At 38.1% G+C, this 20,518-nt stretch overlaps 2 protein-coding genes across 4 annotated transcripts in view; one reads left to right on the plus strand and one right to left on the minus strand.

Moving 5' to 3' along the window:
- Nucleotides 1-8,937, plus strand: part of PLCE1 (phospholipase C epsilon 1) — a 307,874-nt gene extending 298,937 nt beyond the window's left edge. For both annotated transcript variants that reach the window (XM_051981681.1, XM_051981682.1), the window contains 2 exons: nucleotides 1,310-1,519; nucleotides 4,507-8,937. In XM_051981681.1, coding sequence (XP_051837641.1) covers nucleotides 1,310-1,495 — 186 coding nt within the window. In that variant the 3' untranslated portion in view covers nucleotides 1,496-1,519; nucleotides 4,507-8,937. The remainder of the gene's footprint in view (nucleotides 1-1,309; nucleotides 1,520-4,506) is intronic.
- A 2,449-nt stretch (nucleotides 8,938-11,386) lies between these two features.
- NOC3L (NOC3 like DNA replication regulator) overlaps nucleotides 11,387-20,518 on the minus strand; it is a 30,313-nt gene continuing 21,181 nt past the window's right edge. For both annotated transcript variants that reach the window (XM_051981684.1, XM_051981683.1), the window contains exons 14-21: nucleotides 18,172-18,244; nucleotides 18,028-18,091; nucleotides 17,874-17,945; nucleotides 16,142-16,323; nucleotides 15,819-15,947; nucleotides 15,020-15,117; nucleotides 12,272-12,356; nucleotides 11,387-11,937 (exon numbers count right to left, since the gene is read on the minus strand). In XM_051981684.1, coding sequence (XP_051837644.1) covers nucleotides 11,809-11,937; nucleotides 12,272-12,356; nucleotides 15,020-15,117; nucleotides 15,819-15,947; nucleotides 16,142-16,323; nucleotides 17,874-17,945; nucleotides 18,028-18,091; nucleotides 18,172-18,244 — 832 coding nt within the window. In that variant the 3' untranslated portion in view covers nucleotides 11,387-11,808. The remainder of the gene's footprint in view (nucleotides 11,938-12,271; nucleotides 12,357-15,019; nucleotides 15,118-15,818; nucleotides 15,948-16,141; nucleotides 16,324-17,873; nucleotides 17,946-18,027; nucleotides 18,092-18,171; nucleotides 18,245-20,518) is intronic.

Genomic DNA, 20,518 nt, shown 5'->3' on the forward strand with positions numbered 1-20,518 from the left:
CTTCAATTACAATCCAAGATGTGAGGATTCTGTATAATTTATAAGCCTTTGGCTCGGTTCTAGCTCCTAGATCGTGTTTTTCAACATGTCTGCCACTGTGCATATCTTTACATTGTAGTCACTGAATGATAAGGTATATATTTGATTCAATTTGGAGGGTTTTAGCAAGTTCTTGATAAAGTTTCTGTGCTTCCTCAACTTCAACAAAGCTGAAATATCAGTTAACTTATCTTTTTGCAAATGTTTGTCATGAGAACTGTAATTCAAGACAACCAAATGACAGCTAAAATGAGGCTTCTTTTTGCCTTTGAATGCATGATACTCAATTATTTACCCCCCTCCAAGGAAAACCCGTGACTATCCTTCCATTTAGCTGCAACTGCTTGCCGATCACACGAGCAAAAAAAGCAAGGTGAATAAAATTCAGTTCTGATATTATGTCTGTTCATTAGTCACTTGGCAAGAAGCTCACATTTATAATATCAGAATCTTAAATTAATGTACATAAATGGTAGAGAAAATGGTGATCTTTAGTACTCTCTGTCCTTTTTTCTGTCCTTGCACCATCACTAAAGAAACAAAAGGAAACTATACAGGACTGAAAACCATTTGTATTTTTCTGTGTTTCATCAATTGCCATACCTCAAACAGTTTATCATGAAGTGACTAAATTACTGCCGATGAGTCTGTGTAGACTTAGTGAAGCTGGACCTCAGGGGAAAAAAAACCCACAATCTGCCTCCAGGAGCGTATTCAAAACTTTGTCAGTATAGTACTTGCCAGAATTTTAAAAAATCCAGGATCACCTCCATGAAACGGGGCTCTGGAGTAGGAAGCACCCCATGACATAAAAACACAAAATGGCCATTGTTGGTGCACCTGCCTTCTACTTCTTCATTGCCAGTGGCACAAAGGGAAGCTGTGAATTCTAAGAGTCACATCATTCTTAGACTACCTACAAAGGGTCATTTAACTGTTGATACTTTAAATAGGATCTCTGTCCAGCAACCAATGGCCTGACATAGTACTAGAGGAACTGAAATACATCCAACTTGGAAAGGAATTCTTTAGTTTAAAAAAGCACATCCTCAGGGGTCCCTGGTGATGTCCAAGCTGCCGAGCTAATCGGATATCCGTTAGCAGGATGTGAATAAAATGCCATTCTTCATATTCGCACTGATTCAAACCACATTTAACTAAAAGAATGTCAAACTATTTCCCCAACAACACAAAATTATTGTCTTAAAATTAATTTTAGAGCATTTTTATTTTACTTTCTGAGGTTGGATATTATATTTTTTTTTTCCAGGCAGCTCGAGATGATAAAAAAAAAGGCATTTCCTTTGCTAATGAACTTAAGAAATTTACCAAGTCTAGCAAGCAGTATCGAGGATTCACTTCACCTTCTCAGCTTTCAATAGCAGAAAGTGTTCAGATGAAGGAAGAAAAATCTGTGGGCAGCTTCTCTTCTGAGACGACAGATCATCACCCATGATCACCTTCAGTGTGATCCATGCAGGTATGATCCCAGATTCATTGTCCTCAGACCAAAATAAAACCTTCTTATAACTTTTGGTTTGCTCTCCAGAATCTGGGCATCCAGCATGCTACTCACAAGCTAACAGTTCTCCCGAGATTCTTAGGAGGAAAAGTTTTAGCTCATTACATAAGGCACACAAGATACATCTAGAGCATGTAACCACCTAACAATTTCTGACTTTGAGACTGAATCTTGTGCAATATTTGGGATCCCCTGGCCCTGTGAAGTTGCAGTATTTTTTTAAATGTGCTGAAATAAATTAGGACACCAGCATTAGGAAGGCTGATCCAATGGTAGGCTAAGCCGATAGGACACAGCGCTCTGTTTTCACAAATATTTAAGTCTGTTCAATACTGCAATCAGTGTTCATTGGATTGATCAGAACTGCAGGATGCCTCCTCAGGTTACCTTATACTTACTCCATCCAATGGAGTATAATTCTGCATTTTGGTATGAATGAATTTGTTTTGGGAATGTTTTTACATTATATCCAAAAATCTATATTTAAATAACTAAGATAATTTTTTACCATTTGCTGAATAAACATTTCAGGCAAATTACATGCATGGATTTCTATTCACAGAGCTAAATATTTTTTAAAATTACACTTTTGCTGTAAAAATTCAATTTTTCATCACAAGAAAATGTGACTTTATAATCCATGAATCCTTTTAAGAATCGTTGTCAGGCTAAATTGTTTTTAATTTCATCTCCAGAACTTCTCCATTTGACTTACTCCATCATGAATCAGATGTCTGTTCACTTCTAGCTATGGAACCCCTAGCAAAACACTTAATCGCTGCCAGTCATTTTCCTTATCTGTAAAATTGGGATACTATGAAACTCTAATAGGATAATATGAAAGTGCTTAGCAAACCTTAAAATATGATGGAAATGCCAGGTCGTCGTAGTCTTATGGGAATTCCCCGTGCAGAAGCTCCTTCTGCTATTGCGGATCCTTCTCTTCCTTCGGGTCTTCCCTTATTTCTTGATGGCGCTCAGTCCTTTTTCAGGTTGTCTCGGCTTTCCTTATCTCTCTAGGTCACAGAAGCAGAGATTTAGGCTTGGAGGGACCTCAAAGATCACTTGGTCCAAACCTTTCCTTTACAGAGGGTGAACTCCAGCCAACTGAATTGCTCATAGTCAGAAGGCTGATCAGTATCTGAAATGAAATTTGAGCTCAGGTCTTGCTACCTCTGGGCAGCCTCCTGGGTGGACTTCTTTGTGGGTCCCAGCACCTCGCACACTAGAGAGATTCCGGGTGCAACTGCCCCCGCAGCAGGCGGGGGCCCATGAGAGAGCGCAAATAAGGGTTTTGTTGCTTTGGAGGCCGGCTAGCTGAAAGCACGTGGAAAGGATGGAGTCGGGACCAAAAGGCAAAGGAGGCTCTTGCTGACATTTGGCTACAATCCATGTAAATGGAATAACACACGTTTACAAAGAGTGTGCCGCACTCAAGGCCAAATACCGAGCAGACAACCACCAGTTTTGGGGTCCCGGGTAGCCTTCTGACAGCGACCACTCATTATAACAAACTCAGTATTTTCTTAAAGCTTTTAGCCAAATCCAACTCTTAAACAATGAGTCACCTAGTTGCCAGCACCTTAAGACACCCTCATTACCCTGTGTACAGATGAATACTCATTAGCCCTTCTTGTGGAGGGAGAACGAGACTAAGTCTGTTATTTCTCTGTCCAAAGCCCCTCAGTGACCCTACAACCTTCCACGCCAGGGAACACATGCCCACTGACCAACGTGCAGGACCCTCTGCTCGCTTTCCAACCTTGATCCCCATCTCCCCCCCAAACCAAGATGTATCTATCCCCAGCTGCCTCAGGCACAAGGTCTCCTTTGCCATCTCTGTGCCTTTTTCCTCATGCTTTTCCCTTTGCCCAACACGTCTGTTCTGGTGATTCAGTCCATAACTGGTATGTGCCAGGCTCTGTGTTATGCATTTTACAAATACCTTATTTGAGCCTTAGGAGGGAGGTGCTATTATTGCCCCCCCCCCCCCGTGTAGTTGAAGAAACAAACAGGCAGATAGACTTAAGTGACTTAATCAGGATTATATAGCTAGTGTTAGGATGGATTTGTACTCAGATCTTTTCAACTCCAGGCCCAGGATACTCTCAGCTGGGCCACCTAACTGCCATTTAAGTAGAGATGAAGTATAAGCCAAATAAACACAGAGTAATTTGGGGTGAAGCTCCAGAGTCAATAAGAGGCAGTGTTTGAACTTAGAGGGAAACCAGGGCTTCTTGGGCAGAAGGGAGAAAAGCCTGGGCAAAGGCATAGACATGAGAGGTGCCATGTGTGAGGAGCAAGAAGGAGCCCCCTTTTACTGGACTCAGGTGCACCAAGAGAGGGAGGTTGGAATCAGTTCAGGAAGGGCTTGAAATGCCAAACACCATAGTTTGCATTTAGGTCATAGAGAACCACAGAGAATTATCAGACAGGACTGCAGAGTGTTTAAGAAAATCACTGGTGGCTGTGTGGAGATGGGTAGGAGAGCCTTCAGGCAGAACTCAGTTTAGGAGGCTCTGAGGTGAGGAGGGCCCACACCGGGAGGATGGGTGTGTGAATGGAGAGAAAAGCATGAATTCAAGAGATGTTTTGGAAATCCACAAGCTTTAACTGGTTGAGGATGGGAGGGAAGGAGAGGGAAGAAGGGGAGATGTTTTTTTCAGAGTGGGATGAGTGGAAGGAAGGGGATGCCCTCAGCAGGCAGATGCCCTCAGGAGGGCTGAGCTGAGTGGAATAGAAGGGAGACACGTTTTAGTCTTGCCCTCTGCATGGAGAGGAGTGAGCCCACTGGGGGTTAATGAAGTCACCAAGGAGTGGAGAGAGACAGGTAGGAGTAGGAGGTGGCTTATAGTCCCACAGAGAGCCCACCCTCGGCTGTTTTTCAAGCCCACCTCAAATAGTCTCCTCCTGTAGGCTTCATCTTTTATCATGTTGAATTGCAGGTGCAGTGCCCTTCCTACATGGAAAAACAAAATCAAGAAGCAGACTGTGCATGGACAGTTTCTGAATGGAGATCTTCTTCTAGAGACAGCGTTAGGTTCTTGCTGCCCGGCCCACCTCTATCTTCCCGAGGACACCGTGTGCAGGTCAGCAGGACGTCTGCACCTGTGCCCTGGGTTACGAATCGTTGGAGAAAAGGCTCGGCTCCTTCCACTTTCCTTACGCAGAGAAGTGAATTTAGAGAATGCCGATGGCTATCACTGTACATCGTGGACTCTCTGACATTGCTGGACATTGCAAATGTGCACCCAGCTTTTAGAAAGAGATTCCTGTAGCGAACAGCCTTTGCAGAAGGCTGGAATCGGAGGTCCAAGGCCGCCGCAGAGAGCCTGGCTGCCCTGCATGGCGGATGTCTTGGTCTCGGTCAAGGTTTCCTTTCTGTGTTGGAGGGAGTGACAAATACGTTCGGGTACATTTCGCTGAATGTATCACCGCTCCATTCCCTCTCTTTCTAGTTTATTCTCACAAAATCTCTGATAGTGTATAACACTAATTTAATGTACCTACTGACCTCCTGACAAAAGGAACGTAAATTTTTAGCAAAACTAGTTTTTCAAGTCTGTGTTTAAAGTAAAATTATTTATTTTCTTGACCCAAGGTATGTACTGACACTGTAGTGATATATTTATTATTCGTGGGTTTTTGTATCTCTCATATTAGAAGAGTATTATTTAGGGATTGTTAAAAAGTTTCCTAATAAGAAAAACTATATTCTGAACATTTGAAATTGGCTAAAACATAAGGCAGAGATGTTTTGGTGCCACTTAGGACAATATAACAAACATTTTTCTGTCACATGCTCTAAAGTTAAATATAAATTTTGACAATTTTAACATAGAACATCAGCAAAACATGACTTTTTTTTTTAACTCAGGAAGAGAAAATCAAGAGTACAGCTTGACCGTTGTGCAAGCTGTCAAATAGAAATTTGTATAATTTTGCTTTTTCTACTAATTCCATTCTGATTTAAAAGTGTCCCCATAGGGAAAAAAAGGGGGGGATAAAGGAGGATGATGTCATTAAAATGACGCTTAAGAATCTAATCTCATCCAAGTGCTCTGCAGACTTCAGTGTAGTATCCATGTGCTTAATTCTCTGCAGTAATCCTTCCAAGAGACCAGGACAGTGCACTGAGAGTGCCTGGGTCCTCCCCACATTCACCTAAAGAGCAAATGTTAGCAAAACGTCTCAGTCACAGCTGAATTTCCCCTTGTGGGTCATCCACCCTGACTCCATAAACTATGAGGGCTGAAGCAGCCAAACTGTTTCCGTGCCTGTGAAGATAACAGCAGTTCTTACTTACATAATGCTCTTCTCATAATCCTGTCAGGAAGTGACAGGTCTGTTATCCTCATTTGTAGGCAGTGGAAACCATGAGTCAGATAGAGAGAGGGGACTGGGGGGCAGGAGTCCGCAGTCACACCAAGACCAGCCCTTCAGCTGAGCTGTACCCCCCCCAAAAAAAAAAGGAAAATTAGTTTTTCCAAGTTTCTCTTTTAGAAGTAAAATTATTTATGGATCCAAGGTACATGGTGACATTGTAGTAATGTTTATTACGTATGGCTTGATTCTGGGGGACAAAACTAACTATATCAGTTCATTAGTAATAGTCACATCAGATGTTCATAACAAAAAAAAAGGGACACTACTTATTTCTTAAAATATATCCCTCATCAGAGAATTCATCAAATTCCATTAAATAGTAACTAAAGCTATTAGTTCATTTCCACTTATTAATGTTTATAGGGGACTATCTGTTGAATGTGTAGTGTTTACCTCATAGCCCTATAGTTTCCTAAGTTTTGTGAAGTGGTGGTTTGGGGTTTTTGTCTTGGGGTGGGGTGTGAGGGTCACTAAAGAAATGTGCACATCTAACTTTATCTAGATTCTCAAATTGATTAAATATAAAAGTAAAGGTATGCTAAGTATCTGAAAAGTAAAATCAACTACTATATCCCTTTTCCATTGGATGATGTTGTACCTATTCTGTGTCCCAGTCAAAAAAAAAGCCTCTGATGTTTCAAGTTACATAAAAATGTCACACTGTAAATCAGCATGTTTTTTTCTTCCTGTGGATGATGCCAGAACTTGAGAGTGGATCTGTTTTTCATCCTAGTAGGAATCTGGGTCACAAGCCTATGTGAGGTGTGAGCAAATGAGAAAAAATTGAACACAAAGCCAAGTGCATCAAAGACTCTTATGTTTTTTTGGTGATTTTCCTGTGTGCAAAACAATGACGGCCAACTCTAAGGCATTGGTTCCAAGGATCGTGTAAATAAGTCCATGAGGAAAATGTGTCGGAGGCCTCTGAGGGTAGTTCTGCTTGTCGATGACAAATGCACAGGAAGCACAAGAGCTTTTTTATGGAATCCGAGCCTCTCTGGAGGCTTCACATTAAATCCCAGGCCACAAGTAGCTCATCTGGAGTTCCAAGGACACCATCTGACTTCGCCTATTTTTCCTATTCATGTTTAAGCCAGCAGTGGTGCTCAGGGTAGATTGTCACTTGAAAGTTTTCTCAAAATGATTTTATCATAACAACTTTTTTAAAAAGCTAAATATTTGACAAACTTCTTAAACTTCTTGTGCTAATTTAAGCAAAAGGAAATCGTCAACAGACATTTGCCTAGGACTTCTCCTTTATCTGCCTTTTGAAGCTTGTGGTCCACTAGTACCACTCCCTTCCCCTTTCAATTTTTTATCTTCAACAACAATGAAATGACCCTTGGTGAGTTAACACCCTGTGCCTGACATCCCATCCCCAAAAAAGGCAATAAAAAGAGGCAACTTATTTCTTACAAAAATCCAAAGTTTAATGTATTCACCAAGCTGGTCCATCACTGGTCATCGCTGGTCCAGAACATTAACATCACAAATGACAAGCACCATAGGATGAAGGAACTTCCCCTTTCCTTGAAATTATTCATCAAAAAGGAATATGTCAGTAGTGTTCAATCTCCACATTTCTCTTTTTTGGGGGGTATTACTAATAGTTTGGGCATACCTTTATTTCAAGAGAACCCTTACCTGGTGGCACAATACTTTAAACAAAGCTAAATTAGTTCAAATGCAATGTCAGGTCGGCTTTTAATTTTAATTTCCATGTTGGAAAACAGTAGGATTTGATATTAGTCCTTCACTCTAGCCCAGAATCTCCATGAGCTGTTGACTGGCCATCCAGATCCCATCCAAATCCTATGCTCTCACTACTTCTCTGTTCTCCCAACTACTTAAGGTTACAGTAATTACTCACTCTGAAGTCAATTCAGCTTCATAAACATTAAGTAGCTCTGTGTGTTTGTCTAAATAAGGTAAAGTAGAACAGTTTCTGGCCTCAAAGGGCTTACATCTACTAGAAGATAAATGTATCTATCACTAGATCTTGTTTGTACTTCTCATTTGCACTTACAGCAGTGCTTTACATCATTATCTGGTTCATATCAATGTATTTTCATCCCAACAATATTTTAAGCTTAAGGGGCCAGATCTTAAAAGTGTCTCTCTGCCCTTGTACTGGTCACTGAGCTGTGCCCATAACAGGTACTCGATCCTCATCAAAAAGATCAAGATGGTTTCCTCTTTACACATCCATATATTAATATTTATCATCTATTATTTTGCTGTAACTCTTATTTTGACAACTCCTAGAGAATTCAAAGACAGACAACAAACACTGTGCTCCCAGTATACATCTCAAAACATGTGTCATACACCAAAAGCTTTAGAGTTGGGAAATTTTCATACAATGACTGAATTTCTATTAAGTTTTAAAACTGATTTTCCACCTTAACTGCTTTCTGCCAATTTGAAGTACAATTGTATATGTATATATTTGAAAAATAAATGATTTGTGATGTCTACTGGCCTCTTCTATCTGATGCAGCCAGATTTTCAATATTTCCCTACAGAATTACTTAGGACTTTGCTTGAATTTTATAAACAAGCCTATCTCTTTCCATTAATTTCTAATATAAAATGAGCAGAATATCCTCACTGAAAAACCTTAGTATCAGCACATAAAAAATATTAAGACTCAAATAACAAATATACTGAAACAAACCCAAAAATGGATTCTTCAAGAATAGGTTAAGTGAATAAGGGGGCTGCTGACATTTTATTACTCACATATTTATTATTCCAAGAAGCATGAGACCTGAAACTCAAAAGAAAGAGGATGGAAATGGTCTGGTTCCTTCCTATGGATTTGTAGCAACAAAGGTTCTTTTGCAGATTGTTTGCTTTTTTTAACTTTTATGTCATAAAAAAATCAAAGAATCTGCCAGACTTGAGGAAATGTGTTGTAATCAAATCATCAAAGCACTCAGAATGCACCATCCCAAGGATTAAAACATTAAAAAAAAAAAAAAAAAAAAGACAGCCCAGCTTCTGCCTAACAAGCAGAACTCTCTCCGAGTTCTACAAGATAGATCATTTGCTAGAGGCTGGGTCATGATAAACCAGCTCACACGACTGTGTAAATAGCAGAGAGCTGGTCGCTCAGGCTATGGAAAGCTAATTAATAGTGACACCAAAGACAACCTCCCCACCACATAGTCTTTACAACCAATCTTTACAGGCTCAAAGGGAGATCTTTATTCATATTTTACAAGTGAAGATAGGAGTTTGGGTGTTTTCTTGAGGGTAGGTAACATATATAACTAGTTTTTGTTTTTTTTAAAGCTGAATCTTTAGCCCAAGTTGAGTGCTTATTTCCCTACACTTTGTGCTGTTGGTATTATTCAGACACCTTAACTCACTCCCTAGATCTTTGGCCCTTTCCTGTTGCCGTTGTAAGTATCCAAGGTCTTTGAGATTTCTTCTTCCTGAAACCTGTCACTTTCTGTCTTCCCTTCCTTATTTTCCTTCTCTCACCCATTCAATCCAATTATGCTTTGCTTGGGAGCGAGTTCATGGTTTCCCAGGCTAAGCCTCTGCTCCGACTGAATAGGGCCCCAACAGCATGTTGCGTTGGGTGGCAGGGTGCGTGGCCCTGTTTATGCGGTGTTCTGTTCTCTCCCTGGGCAGTCCAAAGGCTGCTCTGCCTGGCACTACCACTCCCATTTCAGCATCTAGCAGGCTTTTGCTCCTGCAGGACTATGGCTAAGCCGGCTGTTGAAACCCAGGGAAATCTCGTACAATGAGGAGTGGGGGAGGAGGAAGGGGATCTGTCACTGGGAAGAGGGAGGAACCACAGTGGGATGGGGAAAATAGTGCTGAGCAAGCTCAGGGTCATTAAGCCATCAAGTTTCTAAAACTGAGGGAATTTCTTTTTAACTTTTTGGACTCTGAGTGTCCTAAACCATGGAAACAGCTGAAGTTGCTTAATCTTTGATGCATAATTTCTGTCTAGGAGAAGTTTGAGAAGTTATAAGGATCAGAGTAAAGGTCCAGTCTTCCATCTTGTTGCTCATGAGTCCAAAGTCTCACTTGAATTTCTTTTGAAGAAGCTTTTTTGACTTATCCAAAATGAATTAAAAAATGAACTGGGTCTCTGTAAGGTGTCACAGAGGCTCATTTGGGAAGGGATCCCAAAGAATACAACAATGGCCCTGTGCACCTCAATTATTTCTCCTTAACACAACCCAAGATGGTTTGAGCTTTTTTCTCAGTCACATTCTACTGCTGACTAGTACCAGTCCTACTGTTGGCTGATACCAAGCTTATAGTATTCCCCTAAAAGCTCCTGATTTAACACACACATCAGCCCCTCTTCATTCTATTCCTCTGCCTTGGACCTGAACTCAGCTTGTGAGATATTAAATCATTCAATGGCTAAGAATTTGCCACTGCATATCAACCATTGTTGACCTGTGTAAGTATCCAAGGTCTTTGAGATTTCTTCTTCCTGAAACCTATCACTTTCTGTCTTCCCTCCCTTATTTTCCTTGTTTTTTACTGCTTGTATTTCGTTATATCACCTTGTTTGAGACATGCTCCATTCTTCTGCTTTTTCTGGTCTACATCAACCTCTTCCCAAACTTCTTTGTTTTCTTTATATTTCTTGTCTGTCTTAAGTATATTATAGGATTTTATTATGTTAATGTACCACAATTTATTTAGCTTTTTCCTTATTATATAACATGTTTTTTGCTTCTAGGTTTGTCTGCACTTACAAGTGAAAAAATTCAAAATTTTTGTGCTGTTTTGTGTTATTAGATTCCCAACAGTAGAAACTCCCAAGGAGTTTGATTACTTTTATTTGATATTCCTAGACTACCTGCCAAACAAATTCTACAAGTTTGAAGTTTTTAAGGATTATATATCTGTCCTGGCACAATCCTGCTACTTGGTTTGTTGCTGCTTTTAATCATTTTTTGCTAATTTGTTGAGTGGGAGAAATGATGCTTAGTATTTTTCCAACTGATATTTTAAAATGTTTGCTTCATCATTTGAAAATTCAAATCATTTGTGGCATGAAAATTAACATTATGATTCAACTATTTTACAAGTCAACTTTTGAACAGAATCATAAACTTAAAGTTTGAAGGGTACCCCAAGATTTGTTTTGTTCAGGAAGGTGCTGGAAATAGTACATAACTCCAGATTCTCTCCATCTCAGCCTAGTGCTCCTTCCAATCTAGCAGAATCAACTAGTGCTAGTAAATTTCTTCTTTTCTGCCCATTCTGCTCATAATTTAAACCTGCCAAGATCATTTTTGAATCCTGATTGCCATCTAGAGATCAGTTATACCTCCAAACTCAAGTCAGATGCAAATCTGATTGAAATCTCCATTCTGCTATTAGGACTCGGAGAAACTGTTAGAATTAAGGCTTTAAAAAAAAAAAATTGGTAGAATATATATTGAGACTCAATGAGACATCTTTCATAAAAATATCAATGTTAAAAATTTTTAAAGTTTTGTTTGGTTATAAATAAACATGGGTTTTCAAAAACAAACCAAAAAAAAAAAAAAAAAAACATAAAGAACATAATTTTTCTCTACTAATGAAAAACATCTAGATTGTTGCTATAACTAGGCCACTAAATAGAAGTATTCAAGAATTCTAAACTCTACTACAATTTAACATATGCTGTACAAGAGTTACCAATAAACGAGTCACAAAATATTTGAGAAAATATTTCCTTTTCTCCTTTCTTACATATTCTCACTCTAGCTGGTAAAGTAGTCAACACTAGGTCTTCAATCATCATTTCTCAGGATAATCTTCACAAATTCAAGTTGAAATATATGATGCCAATAGGTGCACATATGGAATCACTTTCTTCCAGCTTCCTTCTACATTTACCGTACAGATGTTTTTAAGTATCTGGTGAAATCCAGAGGAAGTTGAATAGTAGTTTCATTGCAATGAGTTCTTATTAGTTGGCTTAAATCTTCATTTAAATATGAATCCACATGGAAAATTTTACCCTAAAAAAAAAACACAGTATTTACAAACTCAAAGTTTCTACAAGTAAATAACTAAAAGCCAAAACTTCTGAACAAAACTGGTAAAGAGTTCTCTCTTAACCAATAACAGCTCAATCTTCTGGCTATAATCTAACAGAAAATATGGTTCTTTTCCTTTACAGCTTACCTGACCATTGACCATTTCTTGAAATGAAATGGCCAGCTTTACCTCTGTAGAGACTTTCTTTCATGTCATCATCTCCTTCCAACTTTTTTCTAGCTATATAATCAATTCAAAAGTCAAGATCTGAGGTAGGTGAAAAAAACTCACTGCAGGAAACAAAGAAAAACATACCTTCTTTGAGGGATTAGCTGACAAAACGGGAGGATTAAACGTCATTGTCTTCATACTATAGGTTTCAAAAAGTTCTGTAGCTGACCTGTAATTAATTGCAAAATTGAGTATCATTTTATATGGAATGCTGACACTATCTCATATCATATTAAAATGACAGAACATCATCATTTCAGGAGAATTTGTATGAAGAATCACAAAGAAAGTAAATGGTAATTAACATGAAATTGCCCAACAGTTGTGATACACGATTTCATTGGTATATTATTACTATGATAAAAAATGAATATGATAAATAAAGAGAAGCACTGGCAGACTCTGAACAGAGGAAATAATCAGAACTAGGAAAACAATTACTACAAAAATGTAAATGGAAAGAACTAAACAAATAAAATCGAATTTTATGAAATTCTTACTCATCAAGCTTAGTCCCTAAGAAAGAGAGGAGTGATGAGGTACCACCTTCTTTATGGGATGGGAAGCGACGAGTGTGAACAACTACATGCATATGTCATAGTTTTTTCTCCATATGTTAGATTAGTTTCGCTGACCCTTTTTTATCCTTTGTTATAAGGAATGGAGAAGTGAAGGGAATAAACTTTACATTGGAATATATGGATAACAAATGATCAATAAGAATTTTAATTAGGAAAAATAAAGATCATCTAAATCAACAACCATATGAAAAAAGCAAGTTATCACTACAAAGTAGATAGTCTCCAAGACAGCAAAGATGAGGAAAAAGAATCATATGAACAAAAATATTTGTAATAGCATTTTTTGTCTCAACAGAAACTAGAAACAACATAGAGTATTGCACCTATGGAATGGCTTAAAATTTTGGCATGAAAGTATTGAAATACTAAGCTATAAGAAGTGACTAAATATATGATAAATTCAGAAAAATTTGGAAAATTTTATGTGAATTATTATAGAACAGAAATAATTAGAACCAGGAAATTATGTCTCTTGAACTTTTCTTTATCACAGGAAGAGGCACCCTCTATGAAGGATTATTCTCCAAAGAATAGGGGATTTAGAGCCACAGGTACCTTTAGGTAATATGTCATCCATCCAGGAACACATAAGAGATTAAGTTGAAGTGGTTATTGACTCCCTGCACTAATTTCAGATCTCCTGTCTTCCTCAGGCACATATAGAGAACATGACATAGAATCTCTTAAAACTTGTCCAACCAGATTATTGCTACCTACTTCTACTGAATCATACAGACACCTAAGTGCCAAAATATGTTAGATATTGGAAACATAAAAACAAAAATTAAATATGATCTCCTTTCATGAAAATTACTTTCTAGAAAGACAGACAGTAAATACATCATAAGTGCAGGATATTTTACAAAAATAAATTATTTTTTTAAAACTACAAAGTAATTGGGGGATGGGAACATTGTTTGAGAGCACGAAATTGGGGCAAGAAACTGAAATTTCAAGAACCTGAGTGGTTGGTTTTTTTTTTTCATTATTGCAAGGTCTTTAGTAAAGAAAAGAGCAGATCTTCAGAATAAAAATGGTAGTTAAGATAATATGTGAAAAGCAGATGTCTACTTCTAAATTATATCTTAAAATTAAGAAGAACAAACTTTCGGTCAGGGATATAGTGCTGAAAAAACGTATTTGTCTAGAATTCTGCAAGCAAAAAGAGGGTAAAAGAATGGAGAAAGAAGACTGCTTACATGTACATACATCAAGTTAGAGAGTACAGAAAGTCGACAAAGTGAAGAAACAGCTATAGAAATGTCCAAAAATTGACAAAATCAAAAATGGAGTCCCAATGCTCATCAGAGTATTTATACACAAATGCAGAAAATGGGAGGAATTAGGCTAAGTCAAGGAGACAAATTTGACTACGTGGAAATAATTTTAATGAATATAACCCTAAAGGTTTGGTAAAGACTTTTACAGAAATTATCACTTAATTCTCTCATCAATCCCTCAATGTAAGGAAGAGATTTACTCATAGTCACAAAACTATAAATGTTAAATAGACTTCAAATTTGGAATGTGCCTTTCATAGAGTATGCTTTATTCAAAACGAACAGGTTACAATTACACCAAGACTGGAGGAAGATCTTATTTCCTGGGCATCCAATTCAGGGTATAGAGAGGGATCAAAGTTCAACATGGGTAAAAAGAAAAACATTCCAGAGAGTCAAAGAGAAAGAAAAAGACTAAAAAGGCCTTGCAATCAAAAGGTAAGAAAGAAGAAACGAAATTAAACAAAACTTAAAGTAATACTGTACACTAATATAGCCTTCCACTAGGGGCACAGAGCTGTTGTGCACCTGCTATGTCAGTGCCAAGCAGGAAAGAACAAGGAGATGAGGACAAGCTGTTAAGAGTGCAGTCCCTAAAAAGAGCCGTCCTCTACCACTGAGGAGAGACATTCAGCTGCAGCTCCTTCAGAAATGTTTCCTGAACAACATGCATAGGTTTGCTGGGATCAGAAACCAGGTTAACAGGAATCTCCTTTTCCGTTCTCTAATTACATCCTGAATCCATATCAACCTTCATCTTCACTGTCATCTCTTTCCTACCTAAACTATCTTTGCTCTCTTTTGCAAAGGAATGTCCTAATGTTTTCAGAACTTCCAATAGCCAAGAAGGAAAAATTGGAATTCAGAATAAAACTAAGGTCCCCCCAAAATAAAGTGTAAATGCAATCAAGTACAAAAACCAATTTAAGTCTACAGTAATTTGTTTTAAGGTGTTGTACTGTGACCGTCACCTCCGACTTAAATCTGGTCTGAGAGCTTCAGAACCTTCAGAGGGCGCGCCAGCAATCAGGTGAGATGCAAATCTCTGAACCACAGGATGATAATGTCTCTGAAAGAAAAGTACATAATGACTACAGGCATTTGCATGGTATTGCAAGCATACCACTTGGAGAAAACTAAGATTATATACATAGGACTCAACTAGAAGTACATCAAGAAAACAGATTCAGAGGTGCCTCACTAGGCTTATGACAGTCAATATAGTCACCAAGTTATCAATGGAGTAGCTCATAATTCTCTCACTGCAGTAAAAATGTGATTTCTTTTCTTCTGGACATTTTCACTTTATTTTTTCTAACATTTTGTAACAATCCTCTCTCCCCACTCTTCCCTAAAGAAGGTTACCGATGATCGGATAGACAGATGGATGATTAGATAAATGGAAGGAAAAACAGTATATAAAAACCATACTAAGTATACTTCTATTTGTCAATTCTTTCTCTGGAGGTGGATAGTATATGTCTATGGTCCTCTGGTGTTGACTTGAATACTTATAATTAACCTTTACAAGTAACCTTGAACTAGAGTTCCTTATCAATATAAAAGAGGTGGCTTGACTATAAGGTCTCTACCAGTCAAGGAACAGTCAAGGATCAAAACCAAATATACTATTATGAGAAACTTGGCAGCAATTAACATAAAACTAATGTCCACAGGAGATCAATTTATTAACTACCATAGTAGAAGTAGTTATTTAGAGACCACAAGACTAAAAAAACTCTGTCCCCTAAAGGAGACACTAAATCTCACCCGAAGTGCATGCAATTCCCAAAGAGCAGTGTTCTGAGCATTGCAGTACTCTGGTTCATCCAGTTCAGGAAGAAAAATTCCACTCCCTTGTGATTCATTGTCAAGCAGTAGATCTGTCTTTGGAAAAGTCTAAAAACAGAGCCACAAAGGAAAGGGTTGTACCATAAGACAATAAAAGTGTTCAATCTTTAATGCATCCTTTTAAGATTCCTCTGATTATTTTCAAGATAATACAGCATGAAACCAAAAAGCTATATCCTCCCTTTTTCAGTCCCCACACAAAAGTATCAAGGGTTTTCTTCAAGTGCATTCCCAACACTCACATGCATCAAAACTCTGTTGGTTGCTAGAATGCCAATACTTGAATCTGGTAGGACGTGAAGAGCTAAGGTGCAAAGGCGTTTTATGAAAGCAAGGGCTCGCTGTTGAGAAACCTGTTTTCTGCGTTTGGTCAGCATAACGTCAAGACATTGAAGGACAATTTCAACATCCTCATTAGTAGCACCTAGCACAGAGAGGAAAGATCATTTCAGGATGGGCTTCTTGTGCTTTTTCGTCCAAAAACCTCAGGGAAGGCTCCCCTCAGTTCCAAAGCTCAATGGGCTCCTATCATTCCTCTACCAGTGATACAGAAACAGATTTTCAGTCCCAATGACATGAAGATTAAGTATGTCTCTGACTATAAGGATTGCAGCTTACTGGAGGACTATTACAAAAATAGGGCAGTTAAGTAGTGCAGCAGATAGAGTTCTGGGCCTGGAATCAGGAAGATTCCTTTCTTTCTGAGTTCAAATCCAGCCTCAAATACTTATTAGTTGTGAAATCCTAGGCAAGTCAGTTTTCCTCAGTTTCTTCATCTGTAAAATGAGCTGGAGGAGGAAAGGGCCAACCACTTCAGTATCATTGCCAAGAAAACTCCAAATAGGATCATGAAGAATTAGACATGATTGAAAAATGACTGACCATCACATACAAGCATGTGACACATGTACCCCAAACTCCAACCCACAATGTGTTCTTGCCCCACTCATCTCCACAGCTTCCTCAGAATTCCCTCCCAGTCTCCCTTCCATCCTTTCTATCACCACCTTCACTGCCAGCAGCCAGTCAGAGAAGCATTTTTCCACTCTAAGACCTATCTGAAAAGGTTTAAATTGAATTTGCTATTACAGGGGTAAAAGAACATCCAAGGACCCACATGTGCCCTTTTTGTTTGTGGTAGCCCTTTTTGTAGTAAAAAGGGACTAGAAACTGAATGGATGCCCATCAAGTGGGGAATAGCTGACTAAGATGGCATATGAATGTAATGGAATATTATGGTTCTATAAGAAACGATCAGGAGGATGATTTCAGAGAGCCATGGAGAGACTTACATAAATTGATGCTGAGTAACAAGAGAACATTGTACACGGTAACAAAAAGATTATGATGATCAACTGACTTGGCTCTTTTCAACAATGAAGTGATTCAGGCCAATTCCAATAAACTTGAGATGGAGAGAGCCATCTGCACCCAGAGAGAGGACTATGGGGACTGAATGTGGATCACAACATAATATTTTCACTTTTTTTTTGTTGTTGTCTGCTTTTTTTTTTTCTTTTTGATCTAAATTTTGCTAAATGCAAGCACTCATTCATTATTCAAACACTAAATTCCCAGCTTCAGAACAACTAAGCAGACATTCTATTATCCCAGACAGTGCTTAGTGTCAGGTAAGTAGTATCACTGATGTCTCCTGTAAAGGACCCTTCAACCAAAAATAAGACTCCTGCTGAGCACTATGGTTTAATGAAATAAGCTAAACAGTTGGAAAGAAAAGAAAAAGTGGCCTGATTTACCTTGAAAGATCCTAATGACAAAAATAATTCCATTGTATTTCAGTCTACTCAAAATTGTGCTAGTTGATCAAAAAGGGAAACTATTTTCCAATTTTACTGTAGTCACTTCATATCAGCCTATTAAAAATTGAAGTGTTGTGACAAATCTGATTTCAAAATCAATGTTCAAAATCAATAAAATATATCTGATTAAAAATATGAATTATCATGAACATACCTGCATGTAATTTGAACAAGGTTTTGTAGAGATGTGTATAGAACTTCATAGGATCGATATTTAGAACATCACCTATTTCAAACAGAAAACCTTATATGAAGCACAGTTCCATCCATGCTGCAGTCACTAACACTTTACTTAGTAGAAAACTTACCTTGGCCAGAAAGAATGTGGAAAGCAGTATGAACACAATGAAGGCACTCTCGGTAACTTAGTTCCTATAAGTAAAGATGGATGTTAGGAAACACGCTTGAAAATGTCACATTCTGACAAATAATCCATCAACAAAATTACTTACACCAGACTCTATGAGAGTATGCAGAACGACTAATAAGTCATCAAAAAACTCCACATTTATGAGATGTGCAAACCTATAATGAAACAACAGATTATACTCAAAGATAAGAATATACCAAAGGCATGACAAACAGCTGGGAACAAAGCTTAAAAGCATCATGAAAAAAATGTTTCTTGGTCCAGACCTCTATTGTCAATTTAAGAAAATCCCACTATCAAAAGTCTACCCACCAGTGCAGATTAGTAATCTATCTACAACCTCGAACCTGAGGAAATTGTCTGAGGAACTGACCAGGAAATGCTAGGGTTACATGGACACTACTCTAAAAATGTTCATATGTAAAGTCCAAATTTTGTCAGGTGCAAAAGCAAGCAATTTCTGAATTCACCTTGCATATTGAAATACTGTAGACATACCTGAGCCAATACCCTAACTGGGTCTGCAAAAGCATATTAGGCACTGGAACAATCCCAAAGAAACTGCCCTCAGTTAATAATGATGAGCCGATTCAAAGGGCCATATGGCTTTAATATTAATGATTGGGGGGTTGAGGGGATAGCTCCTCAGCAGATTCTCAGTGCAGTTGCTCTTTCTATCTAATCTGGCCAAGGTTCCCCTCAGCCTTTATGGTGACCAACCCCAAGGAAACAAACTGAAAATCAACCCAGGGATTGGGGGGGGGGGGGGGGGGGGGGGGGGGGGAGAGGAGGGGAGGGGAAAGGAGGGGAGTAAGAGGGGGTTGGGCATGCAGGGGAAGATGTTGGTGGCTGAATAGGAAGCATAACCTGGGCAAATAGCACTTGGACTAGGATGGGTGACCATGCAACAAGAGAAGCTGTGCTTAATGAGTGGAAGAAAGAAGAGGAAAAGGCACTGTGCTTCAGATCCTTGGAACCTGAACAGTGTGAGAATGGCTACCACGCTGAGGAGGAAGAGGAGGCTATCAAGACCTGGTTCCAAGTCTCCCCTTTCTGAGACTTTTTTTTTGAGAGGCCCTCAACAAAAATAGGGAAATCCAATATAAAGGAGGATTTAGGGGAAAGACAATGACTTGTTTTGAATATACTGAATTTAAAATGTCAATGGGATAGTCAATTCAAAATTTCTAATAGGTTAAAAGCTCAGGAGAGGATCCAGGGCTGGATATACTGATCTGGGAGTTACCTTCATAAATAAATATCTTTATAAAGATATTTAAAACCAAGGAAGCTAATGAGATCAACAAATAAGAAATCATACACAAAGAGAGGTATATATGAAGAGTCAACAGTGGAGACAAAGAAGAAAGTCAATCAAATAGGAGATCCCTGTGTTCCAAAAGCATAGACAAGATAGACTGTACTTGGAAGGGAGTTATCAGTGTCAAGTAGAGGGTCAAAAAAAGGACTGAGAAACGACCATCCGATTGACACAGACCACTAATAATTTCCATTACACAAAACTGAAAAGCTCATGCAAACAAAATTAATGTAACTAGGAAAAGAAGGAAAACAACACTGGAGAAAAATATCTTTGAATCACATCACTGATGAGTAGCCGGTATCTAAGACATATAGGTAGCACAAATATATAAGGAGAAAACCTATTGGTGGTCAAAGGTATGAACAAATAGTTCTCAAACTAATAGCAAATCATGAAACATCAAATGAAAGAAAAAATATGTTTGTTATATAACATGGCTCTCTGCAATGAGGCAGGAGAGATGCAAAATGGGGAATTATGCTGATATTTTAAAAAATCAATTAAAATATTATTTAAAAAAAATAATAAAGTGGGGCAGCTAGATGGCACTCAATAGAGCACTGGCCTTGAAATCAGGAGAACCTAAGTTCAAATCTGTCCTCAGACACTTAACACTGCCTGGCTGTGTGACCCTGGGCAAGTCACTTAATCCCAATTGCCTTAGCAAAAAAAAAAAAAATATATATATATATATATATATAAAGTGATGTCAAGTAAACAAAGCCAAGAAAATAATTTATATAATGATTGCAGCATTATAAACAGAAAGAATAATAATCAAAACAATGCTCTGAAATTATACAAACCAAGACTGATCCCCCCAAAAAATTAAGGTAACTATGGATATGGAATATTGCATAAAATGTCAGACTTAAAATCTGCTGATTAATCTTGCTCAATTGTTATTTTTCTTTTTTTATTCTTTGATATGGAGGAACTGGTGTCTGAGAAATAAAGGAAGGAGGCGTATATTGAATAATGAAGGTGTTATCAAAGCAAAAATAGTCAATAAAAACAGATTTTCAAAATAGAGAGGAAAAAATAAAGTGAAGAAGAGAATTTAATAAAGACATAAGAAAGGAGTCAAGAGGTATAAATGAGGAAC

Source organism: Antechinus flavipes, chromosome 2 (genome assembly GCF_016432865.1).
Source record: "Antechinus flavipes isolate AdamAnt ecotype Samford, QLD, Australia chromosome 2, AdamAnt_v2, whole genome shotgun sequence".
Taxonomy (NCBI): Eukaryota; Metazoa; Chordata; class Mammalia; order Dasyuromorphia; family Dasyuridae; genus Antechinus; species Antechinus flavipes.